This window comes from Mesocricetus auratus, unplaced genomic scaffold, assembly GCF_017639785.1.
Source record: "Mesocricetus auratus isolate SY011 unplaced genomic scaffold, BCM_Maur_2.0 Super-Scaffold_100013, whole genome shotgun sequence".
NCBI classification, from domain to species: domain Eukaryota; kingdom Metazoa; phylum Chordata; class Mammalia; order Rodentia; family Cricetidae; genus Mesocricetus; species Mesocricetus auratus.
The window spans coordinates 28,135,735-28,154,032 of NW_024429196.1; the positions used below are offsets into that span (position 1 = coordinate 28,135,735).

Genomic DNA, 18,298 nt, shown 5'->3' on the forward strand with positions numbered 1-18,298 from the left:
GGGTTTTCATGACATCATGGGGAAATGTCTCCCACTAGTTCATTTATGGTGGTGGGGGCTGTCAGAGTCTCTTTGGCAAAATGTTTGTGGTTTTAAGAGGTTTATGGATCAGCTGTAAATATTTTCTCTGGCTTTATGAGATCTCTCATAAACATTGCGTGTGTTTGCCTATTGCTCAATGGGCGTGCCTTTAGAGAATCTACTGTTTGGGGACACAGGCCTGAGGAAGGGGTGTATGCGACAGATTTTAACAGGTTGTGCTATGAGTAAACCTAAGTTTTGTATACAGCTTTATTGCTCCAACAGCATGGCTAGCGTTTCCAGTGCCGAACATACAGTTTTTGTGTTATTTAATCTCATTTTGGACCTGATGCTTGGTTTACTTTTCTGAAGTGTTTTTTGTTTGCTTCAATGAAAGACTGAATTCTCTATTTGCTTCTGTGTGTCTTAGATGCTCCAAGTCCTGTATCTTTCTTGCTTAGGTTGGGGCTCAGGACCTAGAAACTATTTTGAGAGGCATGACTCTGTTCTCTTGTGTGTTTGATTTCAAGTATCTTTATTGGCATGTACTCAGGAGCAACTGTAAGGAACTTATAATTAGAAGGCAATATTTAAGATCATTACCTTCCAGGAACTGCTTTTAGATGGGCCTGGTAGTGCGGGAATATGCCATTCCAGCTTCTTGGGATGCTAAGGCAGGAGGATCACAGACTTAAGGCTTGTTTGGGCTACAGGGAGAGTCTTAAAACTTTTCTTAAGAAACAATATTAGCATTTTCTGATTATAAAATAAATATAATTTTCTATTCATTTCTTGGACTATGCAGAGTATAACAAGACAATTCTTTTTCTTTCTGATAATAGAAAAAATTGTTAGTAGAAAAAAGGCACCATAGCTGCTACAGGAAGCCTTTGTTTCGGCAAAGCTCCTGGTCCCAATCCCTCTGGCCCTCCGGTGTGCATATACCACTTCAACGAGGACCGCATGCCCGAGATGGCACTTCCTCTCTGCCAGTGGAATCAGCTCCTGGTTGTGAAAGATATGTAGTTTGAAGGTCAGCACCCTTTGAGCATTTTTGTAAGACAAGAGAAGTGGAATATTTGAAGTGCTCCTTCTAGGTGGCCACGCAGTCCTCGCTACCGTATATTCTGTACAACAGCCTTACAATGTGTGGAAATCATGCACAGCCGCGTATTAGCTACTTTTTCTTGTTGCTGTGGGTGGAAAGACTTGCCTTTGGCTCACGGTCTGACTGTATGATCGGTCATGGTGACAGGCACATTCACTCAGGAAGCGGAGAGAGGTGGATGCTGGTCCTCGGCTCCCTTTCGCCTTTTTATCCAGGCCCAGGCCCCAGTTCATAAATGGTGCCAAACACATTTAGGGTGAGGAGCCCCTCTTCAGGTAACCCAATCTGGAAACTCCTTCACAGACACCCAGAGCTTTGCCTCCTAAGTGATTCCAGTTACAGTTCAAGCCAACAATGATATTCACTGTCACAGGCTGCTTAGCTGTAACCATTCTAGCAAGACATTTATGCTTTCATTGTCTTAAAGTGTATTATTTGATGCTTCTTGGTTACATAATGATTTGGCAATTGCTTTTCAGATCCCAGGTGTGCAAAACTGTGTCAATTTAGAATACTTATGACTCCCTCTCTCTCTCTCTCTCTCTCTCTCTCTCTCTCTCTCTCTCTCTCTCTCTCTCTCTCTCTCTCTCTATGAATGTACTTTAGGAAGTCAGAAAACAGCTTGCAGGAGCCTGTTCTTTCCTTTCCTCACATGATTTCCAGGGGTTGAACTCTGGTCTCCATCTTTGGCAGCAGCATCTTTACATACTAAGCTGTCTTGTCCACCCCAAAGAAGAGTTACTTACTGTCTTGATGACCATTGTATGCTTTTGGTTGTTGCTGTCCTCTCCTGTGTGACTTGAGAAACCGTATCCTGTTGACTTCTGTTGGTGTGAGAGTCCCTGAGTACTCTTGTGTTGCAGGAGATGGGGTCCTGCCTGGGGATAGGCATGTCAGCACAGATGACTGGAGGTGTCAGGCAGCTGGTTTGTTCTGTTGATAACTTGCTGGGTAACCTCAGGTTCCTCAAGTGATCCTTCTGCACATCTACTTGCTTGTTTATGTGCGCGCATGCGTATCTGGCTGTTATCCCATGCGCAGGAGTGTTTGTGGAGGCCAGAGAAGGTGGTGGATCTCCTGGAGCTGGAATTACAGGTGGTTGTGAGCTGCCTGATATGGGTGCTGGGGAACCAGACTCAGGTTCTCTGCAAGAGCAGCAAGTACTCGTAACCACTGAGCCCTCTTTCCAGTCCAATTTATTTCTCTTAAAATGTTACTGAGGTCACAGTTCTATAAAAATCTTTATTTTCCAGTCTCTAGCCTTAGTGGGTAGGTAGTTTGGTGCCTGTGTCTATCCTGGCACATACCTTGGGCTTGAAGCGTCCCTTTCCATTTCTTTCAATCTTCACAAACTGGGCTGTCTTCCATGGCTAACGTTAGGCTAATCCATGTTAACTTTAAGACAACTCTTATTCATTTGACTTGAAAGCACAAATGTCGCTTTTAGTTTTGACAGGGTATCAAAGTGTTGTCTCTTCTTGTCTATCTGTCTCTGTTTCTATCTCTCTGTATTTCTGTCTCTGTCACTGTCTTTTTCTGTAAGCCTGACATCAATGTTGGCTATCTTCCTTAATCATTCTGTCTGTCTGTCTGTCTGTCTGTCTGTCTGTCTGTCTGCCTGCCTGCCTGCCTGCCTGCCTGCCTACCTAGCAGACTCTGTCATTGAATCTGGAGCTCACTGATTAGCTAGACTGGACAGATAGTGAGCCCCAGGGATTCCCTTGTCTCTGTCTCCGTTTGATTACATATATTTGTGTGTTACCCAGCATGGCTTTTTATGTGGGTTCTAGGTATCTGAACTCAGGTCCTCATCCTTGGACAGCAAGCAATTTACCAAAGGGGCTGTCCCCCCTTTCCCTTTTTAAACTCAGTATTTCTACAACAGCAAACCGAATCTCTTCAGAGAGTCTAGCCATATCTTTAAAGGCACTGAGTCAGTTTGTGTCTCCCAGGCATGCTTTGCCCTAGTTTGATATTCTTGCCTTGTTTTGTTTCCACAGAGGAAGGTTCCGGCCTGGAGGAAGACGGTTTTAGCTGGGGAGACTATTTGGAAGAAACAGGCACCAGGGCGGCGCCACACTCATCCTTCAGGCATGTACGTTAAGCACTGAGCAGCTCTTCTGGTCTGTGGGAGGGAAGGGGATCTGTTGGGTGAGTCAGGAACCAGTCAGAAGAGAAGAATGAAAAGAGAAGTGGAAATGCAGCTAAGATTGTATAGGAAGAAGGCGACACGGGGAAGTTTGGTTTTCACAGATAGCTGCATATGAAATAGGCCACAACTGGCTTCTCATCAAAAGCCACCGAGTTAGGCAAGATGTTACATTAATGTCTTCTTGGTCAATGTAATGACTGTATATTTTTCATAAGGAGGTGATATTTGGGACTGGGGACTTGGCTCAGTAGATAGAATGTTTTCCTAATTGCACGAAACCCCTCAGCATGGCCTAAAATCAGGTGTTGTGGTGCATCTGTGTAATTCCAGCAGTGGGAAGGTGGAGGCAGGAGGATTAGCAGTTCAATTGCAGGCTATGTAAGGAATCTCAAGGCTGGCCTGAACTACATGAGATTTTTTTTAAAAGGCTGATAGTGTAATTTCGAAAAGTCACATTAGAGTTTTCTAGTCTTCAGAGTGAAGATAAATTGGGTGAGAGGAATCAAGACAGATATTCTGAAAACGTATACCTCACAAAGGTTGTCCTCCTTAATAATATCTGCTTGTATAGTGCTCCTAGCATGTCCACCAGGGAACAAAGCTCAGGAAGAAAGAGCATGAGTTCTTGCCAGAGTTTTCCTAGGTGTGAGCTCTTGCTTCTATAGCACTAGCACAGAAAAGATGGTATTCCCCAAACCCAAGCTCTTATATGTGACTATTGTTTTAGCAAATAAAATGTTACTTCTGAGACATCTGTTTTCTCATCAAGCTGCTCCAGCAGCAACTCAACCTTCTTAACTTTCTTTTTGGCTCCTCAGCTTAAATAAGAAAGCCACAATAAGTTCTACTCAGAAGTGAAGTGTTCTTCTGAAAGATAACTTAAGACCTTATTAAATTTGTAAGATTGCACCCCTCTTTTCTTCTCTCTCCTCATCAAGCTGTGGTTTATTCTGACCATGGTTATGGTATGTAGTGAAACCAGGAGCTCTATTTTCAAGTACAGCAAAAGCAATGCCTCTCTTTGGCTTACACAACTAAGATCATGACCCTGCAGAAGCCAGGCTGGCAAGATCCTGGGATGACCTGGCAATTTTCTTCAGGCAGTTTTGGAAAGAAAGACGATCAACAACTTTCCCCTTTTCTGTACAGTGAAATCATGTCACCTCCATTCTCTGATTCATCACTTCTCTCATGTCCTTTTTGGTTGAAGCAGATGCCACCAAATGGTGAAGGCTTGGATGGACATGCAGTCATCTTTCAGGATATCTGTATTCCTGAAGGGTGATGCAGCCATCTACCCTTCCAGATGTTGACTAGCCCTAGGCCTGAGTGAAAGATTCACAGGAAAAGTAGTCTCAGTTTCACAGATAACTAATTTATGGTTCCATTGCTTTCTTTAAGGTCGCCCTTAGGGTGGACCTCACATCCATGGCTTTAGAATGTTGAGAACTCCAGGCTGGAAAGCTTTCTTTATTGTTATTTTTCATCCTGGTGGCAGTTCCTGGCACACAGAAAAATTGGATTACATGGAAGAGTTTGTAGCTACAATTGAGACGTGCTGTTCATTGAACTCAATCTTGGAAGCCTTTGTTCAAAAACACTAGCCCTTACTTTTTTTTTAAATACAGGATCCCTTGTAGCTTAGCCTAGTCTCAAACTTAGCATGTAGCCAAGAATGACCTTGAACTTCTGATCCTTCTGTCTCTACCTGCTGGCCTCCCACCCTTTCTAATGATGCTGTGCTGAGGATCAAAATCAGGACTTCCTGCATCCTTGACAAACATCCTATCAACTGAGCCGCGTTTTCATCCCTCATTTACTTTCTCTCCCCCTTGGTGTTTTTGAGACCGGGTCTGTTTGTATATTCAGGTTGACCTAAATTTAGGATATTTGTGCCTTGATCTCCAGACTGCTGAGATGATGGGTGTGCACCACCATTCTTGGCTTATTTACTTTTTATAGTATTAGTTTCATATTGAAGTGACAAACTGTTGGATTTTACGGGTGAAATAAAACTCACAAAAACCCAATCCATTTTATCTTTCCTTTAAATGTGGTTTCCAGAAGACTTAGCCTTGCATTGGAAGTTTGTGTTCCATTTGTCTAAAATTGTGCCTATGTTAGGGCAACAGAAGTACTGTTTTAAAATGCTCTCTGCTTAAGTAGTTCTCAAATGCATTTGAGGCACATGGCTAGTGTGATCTCGGTTCGCTTGTGTTTCTCATGTTTCAAGGTGGAGATCAGCATCCAGAGTAACTTCCAGCCGGGAATGAAGTTGGAGGTGGCCAATAAGAACAATCCAGACACTTACTGGGTGGCCACGATCATCACCACCTGTGGACAGCTGCTGCTTCTGCGTTACTGTGGTTATGGGGAGGACCGAAGGGCAGACTTCTGGTGTGACGTGATCATAGCAGATCTGCACCCCGTGGGGTGGTGCACACAGAACAACAAGGTGTTGATGCCCCCGGATGGTGAGCTCACATATCAAAGGCTTTGATATCACTCTTCTTGATGCCTGTCTTTGCAGAAGGGACAGAGAGAACCTTCTAGAAAACCCTGAGTGGGTTTAGTGCAAAGGTTTTTCAGTTCTTTAAAATGTCTGGGGCTTTCTTATCTAGGGGATGCTGTAGGGTAGGTAGTGGTGGGTTTTGTTTACTAGAAATACTATTGATCTTCAGCCATTTGGGTCACACAGGAGGAAAAGAGGTTCAATACTAATTCTCAGGTTGTATTTGGATGTTAGGAGAGGAGTTAAACTGGATGTTAAGGGGAGAGAGAGAGAGAGAGAGAGAGAGAGAGAGAGAGAGAGAGAGAGAGAGAGAGAGAGAGAGAGAGAGAGAGAGAGAGAGAGAGAGAGAGAGAGAGAGAGAGACCCTGGGGATTAGATGTATTGCTTTTACTTTTCTGCCAGTTTAGATAATTGATATTTTCAACAGACTTCTTTTTTAATTAATTAATTTTTAACTGTGTGTGTTTGTATAGCTGTGTGCATGTGAGTGAGTTTAGGAGCCTAGAAAAGGGCATTGGATCCTTTGGAACTGGAGCTACAGGTGATTTTTTTGGGTTTTGAGCTACCTGATTTGGGTGCTGGGACCTGAACTTGCATCCTTTACTATAGTAGTACATGATCCTAACCATTGAGCTACTTCTCCAGCGCCCTTACACAGGCTTCTTCCTTAGGTTTGCTTTCTTTTCTCTTCCCCTCCCTTGCTTTTGACAAGGTCTTACCTAGCCCACATTGATGACCTTGCCTCTCATCCTCCTGCCTCTACTTTTCCAGTGCTAGGATTACAGCATTTGCCACTATTGTCCCATTTATATAGTGCTGGGGATTGAACCAAGGGCTTTCTGCATTCATGGCAAACACTCTACCAACTGAGCCACATCACTACCCCTGAACTTAGTTTTTGACCTTTCTTACTGCAGGGAGACTGAGGTTATGAAGCAGGCAGAAAGCTAAACTGATGAGAATTGACATCACTCAAAGAAGTAGTCCACACTCATGTAGACATGAGATCAGTTCAGTTGCCTCAAAGCAATGGTTCTTTACTGGAGCAGGTTTTCCCCCAGGAGACATCTGGCAGTGTCTAATGGGAGGGAGATGCTACCAACACTTACTGAGACCAAGCCAGAGACACCCCTGAGCCTCCTCCAATGCATGGGACATCTCCACAATGAAATATTCTCAGGTTCAACCTTCCTGAAGTGCTGAAGGTGAGGGCTTCTGCTTGAGAAGAAGGCATTGAAGAAGTTCCTATGGGTCTGTGAGAACTGAGTCCAACCAAGTATTTGACTCTGATCTCTGGTATATTGTATGACATAGCATCAGTAGTACCCAACAGCTTTGCTATTGTCTCCCAAGGGTATTGTTTGATCCCTGTACCCAGATGGCTGTTCTTCCTTTGGAGTAATCTCTTTCCATCTTCCTTTCCCTCCCTCTCTCCCCTCTCCCTGTCTTTTCCCTTCCTTCTCTCTTCTCCCCTTCTCTTTCTCTATCTCTCTCTTCTCTTCCCTCTCCTCTCTCCTTTGCTTCTCCTACACGGCTGGTATGATTTTCTGCCTGGGAAGAATGGTTTGTGGCTTTTATTTAGTCCCTTTCTTATGCATAATTGATGGCTTGCAAAAGAGGGGTCATAAAATCCTGAAACTCAAGAGTTGCTTTTCTGTGACATTGGCAGGGTTGAATCCATTGCCTTGACCTCAGCTGACACCATGACCCCTTATTGTCTCAGAAGAAAGAGAGAGGGCATCCTTTTTGTTCTGGCCTATGCCTGGACCTACTTGCCTCCTTCCTCCGACTCTTCTCCCACCGGTCCCCGGTGCTCACAAACAAGGCTATTGGGACCTTAATGTTGCTCTCATCTCAATTATGTGTGTGTTTAATATAACTTAATTGATTAATTAATGTTGCAAGGACTTTGAGAATGCTAAGCAAACACTCTACCACTGAGCTGTGCCCTGAGCCCTGCATAATTTTAGAACGTAACTCATGTTTCATAAAAGCCATCCCTCTAAGTTCAGTGATTTTTTTTACCATATATTATCAAAGTCTTACTATAACCCGTAGTCGACTTTTAAAAAATCACATTTTAAAATTTTATTTGTGTGTATGTGTGTGTGTATACAAGAGCACACATGTGTATGTGTGTGGAGGTCAGAGGACAACATGCAGGAATCATTTCTCTCCTATGTTGGTCCTAGGTTTGGCAGCAGACACCTTTATCCACTGGGGCATTTTGCCTTCCTCTCCCCAGCCTGGTGGTTGCACTTCACAATAGCTGCTTCCGTGACCCCCTATAGAATTCTGGAGTTCTGTAATGTTTGCGCTCTAAATGCTTCTGGGTTCTTTTGGGATGGTCCCTGCTGTCCCTGGGGAGACGAGGCACAGTCGATTCATCAGCTCTCCTTTCTTACTTGGAAGAAAAATACAGCAGTTGTCAAAGTCTCAGGAACACCATCAAATTTGCATCCTGTAGACTCTGTGCTATTAGCCAAGACAAAGACGCCCTTAAAATGACAAGATGAAAATGAAAAATGAAAAAACCCTAGAAAAAAGGTGACCATTAATGTGATGGAAAGATAGAAGTCTTTTCAAACAATAGTGAGTGATGTTACCTGGAGGATTTCTTTAGTGCTGTCTTGTAAAGAACTTAAAAAAATTTACTAGGTAATCAATATGACTTGGGAATCTTTAGCTCAGAGGACAAAGTCAGGAAATAGCAGGTTCATGGGGCAAGAGGTTTTATTGATTTCTGTGGGGAGGGATAATTATTGCTTCATAACCAGAGACAGTGGTTGTTCTACAGGGACTAGGCGGATCTGTGTTTTGAATGGGGATTTTATTGTATGGTTTTCTTAGTGAGTTAATGCTACAAATACTGCACCTGTGTCTGGATGATCTTTATCTTTGTTGTGGTTGAATTTAAAAGCACTGCAAAATATGAAATAGCAATTCGGGACCTTAGTGTTTCTGTCTGAGAAGCTCCATGGTGATGAGAGGCTTGTACATGTGCTTGAGGTGTGTGTGTGTGTGTGTGTGTGTGTGTGTGTGTGTGTGTGTAGACCAAAGGACAAGCTTGACTGTCTTTCTTCAGGTCTGTCTACTTTGCTGTTTTTTATTAGACAAGGTGTCTAATTGTTTAATTGATCTTGAGCTCTCTTGTTAGGCAAGGCTGACTGTCCAGGGAGCCCTGGGGAACTGTCTCACTAGTCCTGGGATTACAAGCTGGGTTCTGGAGATCTGGCTTATTGTGCTGAGCTTGTGAAGCAAGAACTTCACTGAGTGAGCTATCACAGCAGTCCAGCTGAGGCTTCTTACAGACTTCCAGGAATCAAAAGTAAAGAAAGAGACGCTGCGGTGGACTAGAGATCTGAGTGTTTAGGAGCTCACCATTTACTTAGTTCCATGGTTGAGTCCCCCAACCTTCTCCATCTTCCAAGTAAGGACTTCTGTATTGTAATCCCAGTGAGCTATCTGGTCCAACCTTCCTGCTTTTGTGATTCAGCTTAAAGGAGAAAAGTAGGACAGTGTGACTGCTTACCTTTCTATTTTATGAAGGAGGTAGGGAGTTCTTTTAGGATTAGGATTATGCATGCCAGTTTAAAAATCCATGAAAAGCACAGGAACAAAATGCTGGTTTCCTTGTTGAACCATGGCATATATTTATATTCTAGTTTTATTTCTGTTACTGTGATGAAATATCCTAACAAAAGCAACTTGCAGAAGAGAGGGCTTACTTGGTGCACAATTCCAGGCTACATCCATTATGATGGAGAAGTCAAGGCAGGAACTAAAAGCATCACATCCAAGCACGAGCCACGAGCAAATGAGCGCATCCTTGCCTACTTCCAGTACTCTTACACAGTCCAGGGGCCATCAAGTGAAACGTGCCATTTACATTCAGTGTGGGTCTTCTTACTTCAGATAATACCAGGACAGTCCCCCACAGACTTGTTTACAGACCAACCTGATCTGCACAATTCCCCAACCAACTCTCACCTTAGGTGATTCTAGATCTGGCAAGTTAGCAGTTAAAACTAACAACCATGACATATCTAGGATAGAATATGCTTGTGAATCAATAATTAGAGATGTTAGTTCCCCTTTTCAATCAAGATAACTAACAGTCCCCTAATGAGTGGCCAGGGAAGAAACAGTAGTTGTCAGCTAGGAGTCTGTGGGTTTTTGCCTACTGTTCAGTGGGAGGAGAAAAAGGAGGTCCCTTCTCAGGCTGAAGTAGCTGAGTTCAGGATATTTGGATTATCTAAAGCTGTCTCTGCATCAAAAAAAGAGTAATTCTATTGATCCATTGTTTGATACAGGGTTTTTATGGGGTGCTAGTGACTGAACCTGGGGCTTTGTGCATGCTGAATAAGCACTGTACCAACGAAGCTACATCCCCAAATCCAGATGCTATGATTTTAGATGCCAGTTTGATGGAGCACCTAGTTACAGTACTATGTTTTCCTGTTGCATGATTTTGACTTTAGCTTTGAATGAATGTAGGCCTTCATAAATATGTTAAATGTTGGGAAGGAAAATGAGCAGGGCGGAATTCCCAGTCTGTGTCATTGTGATGTGATTCCCATCAGCAGTCAGAGAACTCCATTAACAAGGACATGCTCAAAGACAACTGGGTTCAGTGGCCAGTTGGCTGTTGAGAGTGCAGTGTTCCTGCTCCAGGGCTAACCAGTGCTAATCTTTCATATTAAAAGTATTAAGAGATGTACTACATTAAAGCCTCACTAAGTGCAACCAGGGATTAGAGCTCCTATTAGCAGAGCAAAATGGAAAGTGTTTTGGCTTAGTAAATCAATAAGGCTTGATTTATTCATAAGTGTGCACCACGCTCGCAAAGGGCAGCTGCCAAATAATTATTGTTTATGGTGATAATGTAGGGAAGTCATTTAATCCAATGACTGTTTTCATTGTTATGTATTCAGAAGTTGCAACATTACCTCCTAATGTCAGGGGCCCGGGAGCTTTGGTGCGCTGATGCTCTGAATGGTGTCTATTGAATTATCTTAAGGATGCTCCTATGTGAGATTGCAGGTGAATATTTGTGAAGATGCAGGACAATAAAAGCCCTCGGCTACTTCACAGGCAAGTATTTATTCGTGCTCTTGACTGCTGCAGTATGAGTGTTGGAATTACACGGCCTTAGGAGTCCTGCCACTAATTTTTATTTTTGTCATTATGAAAATATCTGTAATTTGAATTGCAAACACCTGCAGGCATGCCAGATGACTGTAGTTATCATTTCAAAGTGGAATCACCATTATCGGTGTTAGTTAATATATATATGTATGTATGTATATATATATCTTATTTGAATAAAGGAATGTTTATTCATGAAGTGTGAGGAGAAAGTGTGAAGATGGCCTTATGTTATGTGGGTAGATCTGCCAAGTTCTCTGGTGTGTGTGGGGGACTCTAGTTGATTGCAAAGGAAGAGTTGCTGCCAGATGGGACACAGTGCTAAAATGTCCTGATGCAAGGACTCACTTGTCCTTAGCCATTGCTTAACCATGGCTGTGAAAAAGAGAATTTCATGTTTTATGAGACTATTCATTTTTAGTATCTTTTTTCTGTTTCTATTTGTGTGCAGTCATGAGAAGTGTGCATATATTGTGGTCACACACATGAACAAATGCGTGTGCATGTTTGTGTCTGGGTAAGTGAAGGTCTGAAGGTGATACTGGGAATCATCTTCCATTTCTCTACCTTATTCTGTGAGGCAGACTCTCTCACTCAAACCCAGAGCTTCCCAATATGGCTACCTTCTGGGGATTCCCTGCATTCTGAGGATGGAGTGAACAGGCCAGGCTGCCTTGGCTACCTGATAATCACACAGGTTCTGGAAAGCTGAACTCTAGAAAGCATTTTAGCACTGAGCTATTTCCTCAGCCAGAGAATAGTCATTTAAAAATCTTCAAGATTTAAAATGTAATTTTACTAATATTAGTGGGACTTAACTACTGTTTTCTTTGGAGATCTTGTTATTAACAAATATTTCTGATGATTGTGATCTCAAGCCCACAATCCTCCTTCATCAAACTCCTGAGTGCTAGAATTAAGGACTTCTCCTACCATGCCTGTATAGGTCAGTTTTTTTTCTCTAATTGAACATTTGGAGTTGAGGGATGCAGGGTGATTGAGATAATTTGATATAAAGAGTATAAAACAATATTGGTATGAGAAAAGATAGAGTGCATTTGATAAATATGACAGTAAATAAATTAATCATAATTGTATTTTAAAATCCTGTTATCAAAAGTCACTTTTCTTATTTTTCAAAGTAGTGTTTTACTCTCTAGCTTAGGCTTGCCTGGACCTCACTATGTAGACATTGTTGTCCTTGAATTTGTGGCAGTCTTCCTGCCTCAACTCCTAAGTGTTAGGATTACAGGTATGTGCCAACATGCCTGGCTCCAAAGCTAGCTTTTCAGCATGGTGTGTTGAAGAAGAAAATTTCAGCAGGAAACAAAGTAATCCTTCTATGTAGACACTCAGTAGACCTTTTAAAACAACTCACATGGTTTGAAGCCTTTTTGAGCAGGTGCAATGTCTGTGTTGACACCATGTGTAGACTAGAATGAAGTTGGCTTGTGAACAGTCATGAGCATATATGTATGTGAGTCTCTGTGTTTGTGTGTTTTGACTTAAACAGTATATCATTTTCAAATGGCATCATTAAAAACTTAAACCTTTAGACTCTGAAAAAATACAAAGGTGTATAGATGGTTGAGTCTACACACTCCAGGGCAGTGATTACCTACAGCAGCCACCTATTTTGATGGTCATTTGTTCTCTGCATCTTCTTTTCTGCCTGATGTGTCTTATATGCTTATTCTTTGTGCCTGAGCATCAGTCATGAAACCAAGAGAATTGCAGATGTCTTTGTATAATCTCCATGCATGTGACCTCAGCATCATGACCCCGTATTGTCACATAAACAATTGCATCAGCAACCTCAAGCTTTCTCTCAGTTCAAAAATATCCTGCTTGACCTGGCATGGTGGCACATACCTGTAATCTCAACACTTAGGACAATGGCAGAGACAGGAAGATCAGGAGTTCAAGGCCACCCTCAGCTACATGGCCAATCTGAGGTCATCCTGGGCTACATGAGACCTTGTCTCAAAATAAAAATAAGTTTCAGATATAAGAATTCAAAGAAATGTGATGAATGAGATCTATGAAAGGACTCCAAAATAAACAGGAGCCAGAGTTGTGTGTTAGCTTCTGAAAGGAAAAACAGCAGAGACCAAAGGAGAGAAGGCAGTTTTGACTGTCCATATGTAAAGTAGAAATGTTTATGGGTAAACAATGAATGCATTCTGTTCTCTGTGAATTTTGAACCAGCAGACTCAACCAACCACACGGATCGAAAATATTAAAGTAAAAATTTGCATGTGTCCTGAGCAGGCTTTTGTTATTGTTCCCTTAACAGTAGGCTATAGCATCTATTTATATTGTCTTTATATTGCATTACATGTTATAGGAAAGCACATGTGTAGGCTGTATGTAAATTTCACATGATTTTACATAAGGAGGGAGCATCCATAAAGTCATGGAGTCAAGGATTCAATCCCCATTGTGCACAAAGGGACATCTGTCCTTTTCTATATAATCCAGCATGTCTAAATATCGGATCCTCTCCCAGGTAATCTTTTCTCTTATGAATACCTGTTTTGTGTTTGTATTGTCTCTTGAAAACTACTGTGTGCTATTCTTCCTTCATCAGTGTCTTGCACAGTGAAAAATCAATCATATATATATATATATATATATATATATAGCGTGTGTGTGTGTGTATGTGTGTATGCATGTGTGCAGGTTGCAGGCATGTCTACATATATGTGTATGTCAGTGTGGAGGGCAGAGGTCAACCTTAAGTGTCATTTTTCAGCTGACAGCCTCCTTGGATTTTGAGACAGGGTCTCTCTTTGGTTTGAGGCTGGTTGATTTGTCTAGGCTGACTGGTCAGTGATGTGACTGTCCGTCCTCCTAGTTCTGGAATTATAAATGCATACCATCATGTTCAGTTTCCTTTTTTTTAATGTGGGTTTGGAGGCAGGCCCTTGTGATTGTACGATAGCTTCTTGGCTGAATTTAGCCATTGACTGAAATTTCCAAAGTAGACTATTTATTACTGTGTGTCTACTTATCATAGTTCTAAATGTTTAATCCTATCCTTATAAAAACCATGTAAATTGACTGGTGGTGTTTTTATTTCTCGTTTGAGGAGAAGGTGGCCTATTCTAAATCAGGTGCAGAATAAATTTAAGCCAAAGGTGACTATTCCCAGTATTGAAGTTAATGATTTGAAAATAGTTGGGGTGGAGTGATGTCCATCATTCTATGGTTGCTGGTAAAATTCTGTGAGTTAGATTTTGTATGCGAATGGCCGATCTTGAAATATTAGGAACGCTCACTGAGACAAACCCTCGGCCTCTTGTGATCTTTAAGAGCAGAGTGGGAAGCTGCTTGCCGGAGTGGTTCCCATCTTGTCTTTTTGGCGGCAAATAAACGGAAGAGCTGTGGTCTGGAACTTCTTTGTCAAATGGTAGTCATGAAATATGTAAAGTTATGTAAATTGGATCAGATGCTATTTGGGTTTCCCTTGTTGCATGAAAACTGTAAGCATAAATCCAGAAGCAGATTTTCTTTTCTTGTGAGTCATAAGTGCACTTATTTTCTCCAGCTTCGTAATTGAGCAACATATGTAATATAAATGGAACATGCGTGTGGTTGTGTGTGGACTACCAGTGTGAGTGTGTATTTGACCTCTGATCACTCCTTTTTCCTGTTACTCCTTTGTTTATCTCCATCATTGTTAGAGCCCTGGTCTCATTTGGCCAATTCCTCGTGTTGCTACCCCTCTTTCCTTATCCAGAGATCCTGTCCCTATCCTGCTCAGATGACATAACCCTATGCCCACAGAGGGCTCAGCTCCCATCTGGCCCAGTTCCTGCTCTGGGAGGACCTTCTAATGTCCTACATGTGCTTGAGGTTCATTTTGTGGGGCAGGTCTCATGGCACCTGCAACAGACAAGTCCTGTGGACTCAGCTTGTTTGCTGGAACATCTGATGGTTTTGCCCTCCTTTGTTTCCACTCAGCCTGGAATCTCCAGCTCTGCCCACTGCTCTCTGTTGGGTTGCTGGTCTTTCAATTAATCTATTGGAATGGTGAGCTGTGTCCAGTGCGGTTTGGTCTTTTGGTCTTCAGAACGTATGCCTCCTATACTTTTTATTAAAGCTCCCCCATGGATCAATGTTCTGTTCCATACCTTCATTCCATGGCCACATTCTACGGTGATTTCTACACTCCAGGGCTGTGCTTCTATTCCACAGTCAGGTCTCCCTCTATGACCTTGCCGTGCCTACATTCCAGACTATCTACAGCTCGGTCTTTGTGATCTGAAGACCTTCCAGAAGAAGAAGAAGAGTTTGTCTTCTCACTTCAGCTGTAAGGGAAGGCTTGCACATGTCGTCTGAACCTGGAATTATTTTAAGGCTCACTGAATACAACTTTCAATTCAAAATCTTGAGCACTAAGATGGTGTGAATCAGAGATAGATGTAATAGTAATTAGAATTCTCCAGAGAAAGAGAGAGAGAGAAGTGATAGGATATGGATGCATGTGTGTGTGTGTGTGTGTGTACATATCTATATACACATACATACATGCAGACACACACACAGACACACATACATACATACTGGATTGGCTTATGCTAGTATGGGAGTCTGAGATCAGATGGAAAGGACTGGAATGTAAGACTCCAGGCAGGAGACTTAAGAAAGAATTAGTGTGTGAGCCCAAGAGGCCATGTCCTGTACAGACAGGAGGGCTGATGTTGCAGGTGAAGCCCTAAGGTCTTTCCTGGGAAACTCCTCACAAAAATAAACTGTGCCCTTTGTTCTGCGCATGCCTTCAACTGATTCTATGAGGCCCACCCATGTAAGACAGACAGTCTGCTTTACTCAGAGTGCCAAGTCTGGGGACTGTGAATTGTGATGTTAACATTGTTAGAATGAAAGAAAAATCAGTGGCCAAATTGCTTCTCCAAGAGAGCATAGCTATGATGGCATTTGTTCATGACAGGCATCACTTTGCAGAAGCGCTGAGTTGGAGCAATACCAAGCATCACCATTTCCCTTTTTTGGTTCCACTTATGATCCCAGTGATCCTTCCCAGTCAGTGAGAGTTTACAACAGTTGTACATATTAGTTAGTGAATATTTGATCATATTGAACAAAACTGAATTTCGTTTTTACATCATACTAATTCATGTTACTGTCACTTGTGTAGATGTTGTTCCAGAAATGATGTGGGTGAAAGACAGTTTTGATTTTTTTTCATGTTGGCAGTGGGTCGAGATAGACTCATTGATAGAATTGCAATTTTTAAAAAATAAGCACATTTAATTAAAAAGTTGTGAAAAATATAGACAAATTATTTAACCTTTTTTCACTGTTTTAGATTTTGGATACCTGTAAATAAAAATTCAACTCTACATATTTTAGTTGGTAGATCCAAATGATAGAATAATAGATAATCTGTGTAGTAGCTTTTAGAAGGAAAATAGATTGAAAGAATTCAGGCCTAGGGATGTATCTAAGTTGGTAAAGTGCTTGGCTAGAATCCATGAAGTCCTGGGTTTGAGTCCCAGCACCACGTGAAATTGGGCATGGTGGTACATGCTTGTAATCCCAGCACGCAGGATGCAAAAACAGGAGGATCAGAGATTCAAGGTCATCCATGGCTACATAAGTCCCTCTCCCTACATGTATCTATATAGCTAGGGATACTACTTTAAGATTTTGTTCCTTTAGTTTTCAATTTTGATGAAAATATTAAGATGATACAGGTTTCTTTGAATACAACATGTTATATCAAAAATCTTGATTTAGCTTGACAATGGTTTTGCTGAGATGAAGAAAAACAAAGTCATCTTAGAATAAAGATACAATTGAATTAGGTAAATCCTTACTTTGTTTCTCATCTAAATGTTTACATTTAGTCATCTTTGGCATTTTGCCCACTTTGAGTGTCAGAGGTTCTATGGCTTTCCCTCCCTCCCTCCCTCCCTCCCTCCCTCCCTCCCTCCCTCCCTCCCTCCCTCCCTCCCTCCCTCCCTCCCTCCCTCCCTATCTCTCTCCCTCCTTCCCTCCCTCCTTCCTCCTCTCTCTTCCTTCCTCTTTCCCTCCCTCCCTGTTTCTGTTCCTCCCTCTCTCCTTCCCCCTCTCCTTCCCACCTTTATATCAGTGGTGTTATGTATATGTGTGGTATGTGTAATGTGTATATGGGTGTGCGTCTCCTCTTCCTGCCTCTCCCATGCTCAGTTGCTAGTAGGAAAACTGGAGCTGGGTAGACAGTTTCATAGCTGTCAGCAGCTGCTTGGGCTTCTCTTTAGTGCTGTGGTCATGTACACGCTAAACATGTGCTCTATCACAGGGTGATACCCTCCAATTGATTCACAGCCTGTATTGCTGTTGCCATGGAAGCAGAAACAGTTTTCTACCAGTCTATGGGCAGTTGTTTATTGAGGGCTTTTGTTTTCTGTTCTTGTTGAAGCCAGGTGATACAGATTACTAAGCTTACTACAATTACTAAGTATTAATTGAAACACATACGTAATACAATCAACTTTTAGCCAATGACATTCCACCTCCCTTCATCTTTACAATGACTAATCCACTAGGATAGCATTCTCATATACTTTTACATTTTAATCTAATTTAATTTAAATTTCTTAAGCTTTTTTTAATGTGGGCATACAAAATGATTATGACATTTTATAATTACTTTGTCCACTGTGGTTTGTAAAATATGGATCGGTGTAAATGGCATTCTAATAATACTTTGCTCATTTTAGTATGTGTAATTGAATATGTGTAAACTTCATACTTATTTCCATAGTAGCGGAACCTACACTCTCACCATCAGTGAACAAGGGTTCCTCTTTCCCTCACACCTTAGCCAGAATTTACTTGTTTGATAACAGCCAAGAAGAGAATGAGATAAAGCAGTTTGAATTTGCATTCCCCCATGCCTACCTAACCTTCCAGTTTAAGCATTGGTGACCAACATAAAGACCTCGTGACTTTTAGAGAAGTGGAGAGTGGGAAGATCCAGTATTAGTGTGTGTGTGCATGTGTGTGTGTGTGTGTGTGTGTGTGTGTTTAAGTCAAAGGCCTTTACCTCAGTCTTTCCTTAAAAATGCACCAGCAAATCAACATCAATTAAAGATCCTATTAAGATAGCTGGCAGAAGTCTTCTGTCATTAAGCACCATATTGTTTAGATGAGGCAATATTTCTGAGCAGGTAGTCTGTTTCCTACCTTGACTCATCTGCGGCCATATCGATGTGGCATTTTCTAGATTGTTAATTGCTATAGGAGTGCCCAGTCCACTGTGGGCGGTACCCTCCCTAGGCAGGCAGGCCTAGGCTGTATTTAAAAAAAGGTCACTGAACACATACATGTTCCTTCATGGTCTCTGGTT

General features: G+C 41.9%; 1 protein-coding gene across 3 annotated transcripts in view; it reads left to right on the plus strand.

Moving 5' to 3' along the window:
* Positions 1-18,298, plus strand: part of Sfmbt2 (Scm like with four mbt domains 2) — a 185,475-nt gene that overhangs the window by 26,610 nt on the left and 140,567 nt on the right. For all 3 annotated transcript variants that reach the window (XM_005071721.4, XM_013114693.3, XM_013114692.3), the window contains exons 3-4: positions 3,130-3,224; positions 5,515-5,755. In XM_005071721.4, coding sequence (XP_005071778.1) covers positions 3,130-3,224; positions 5,515-5,755 — 336 coding nt within the window. The remainder of the gene's footprint in view (positions 1-3,129; positions 3,225-5,514; positions 5,756-18,298) is intronic.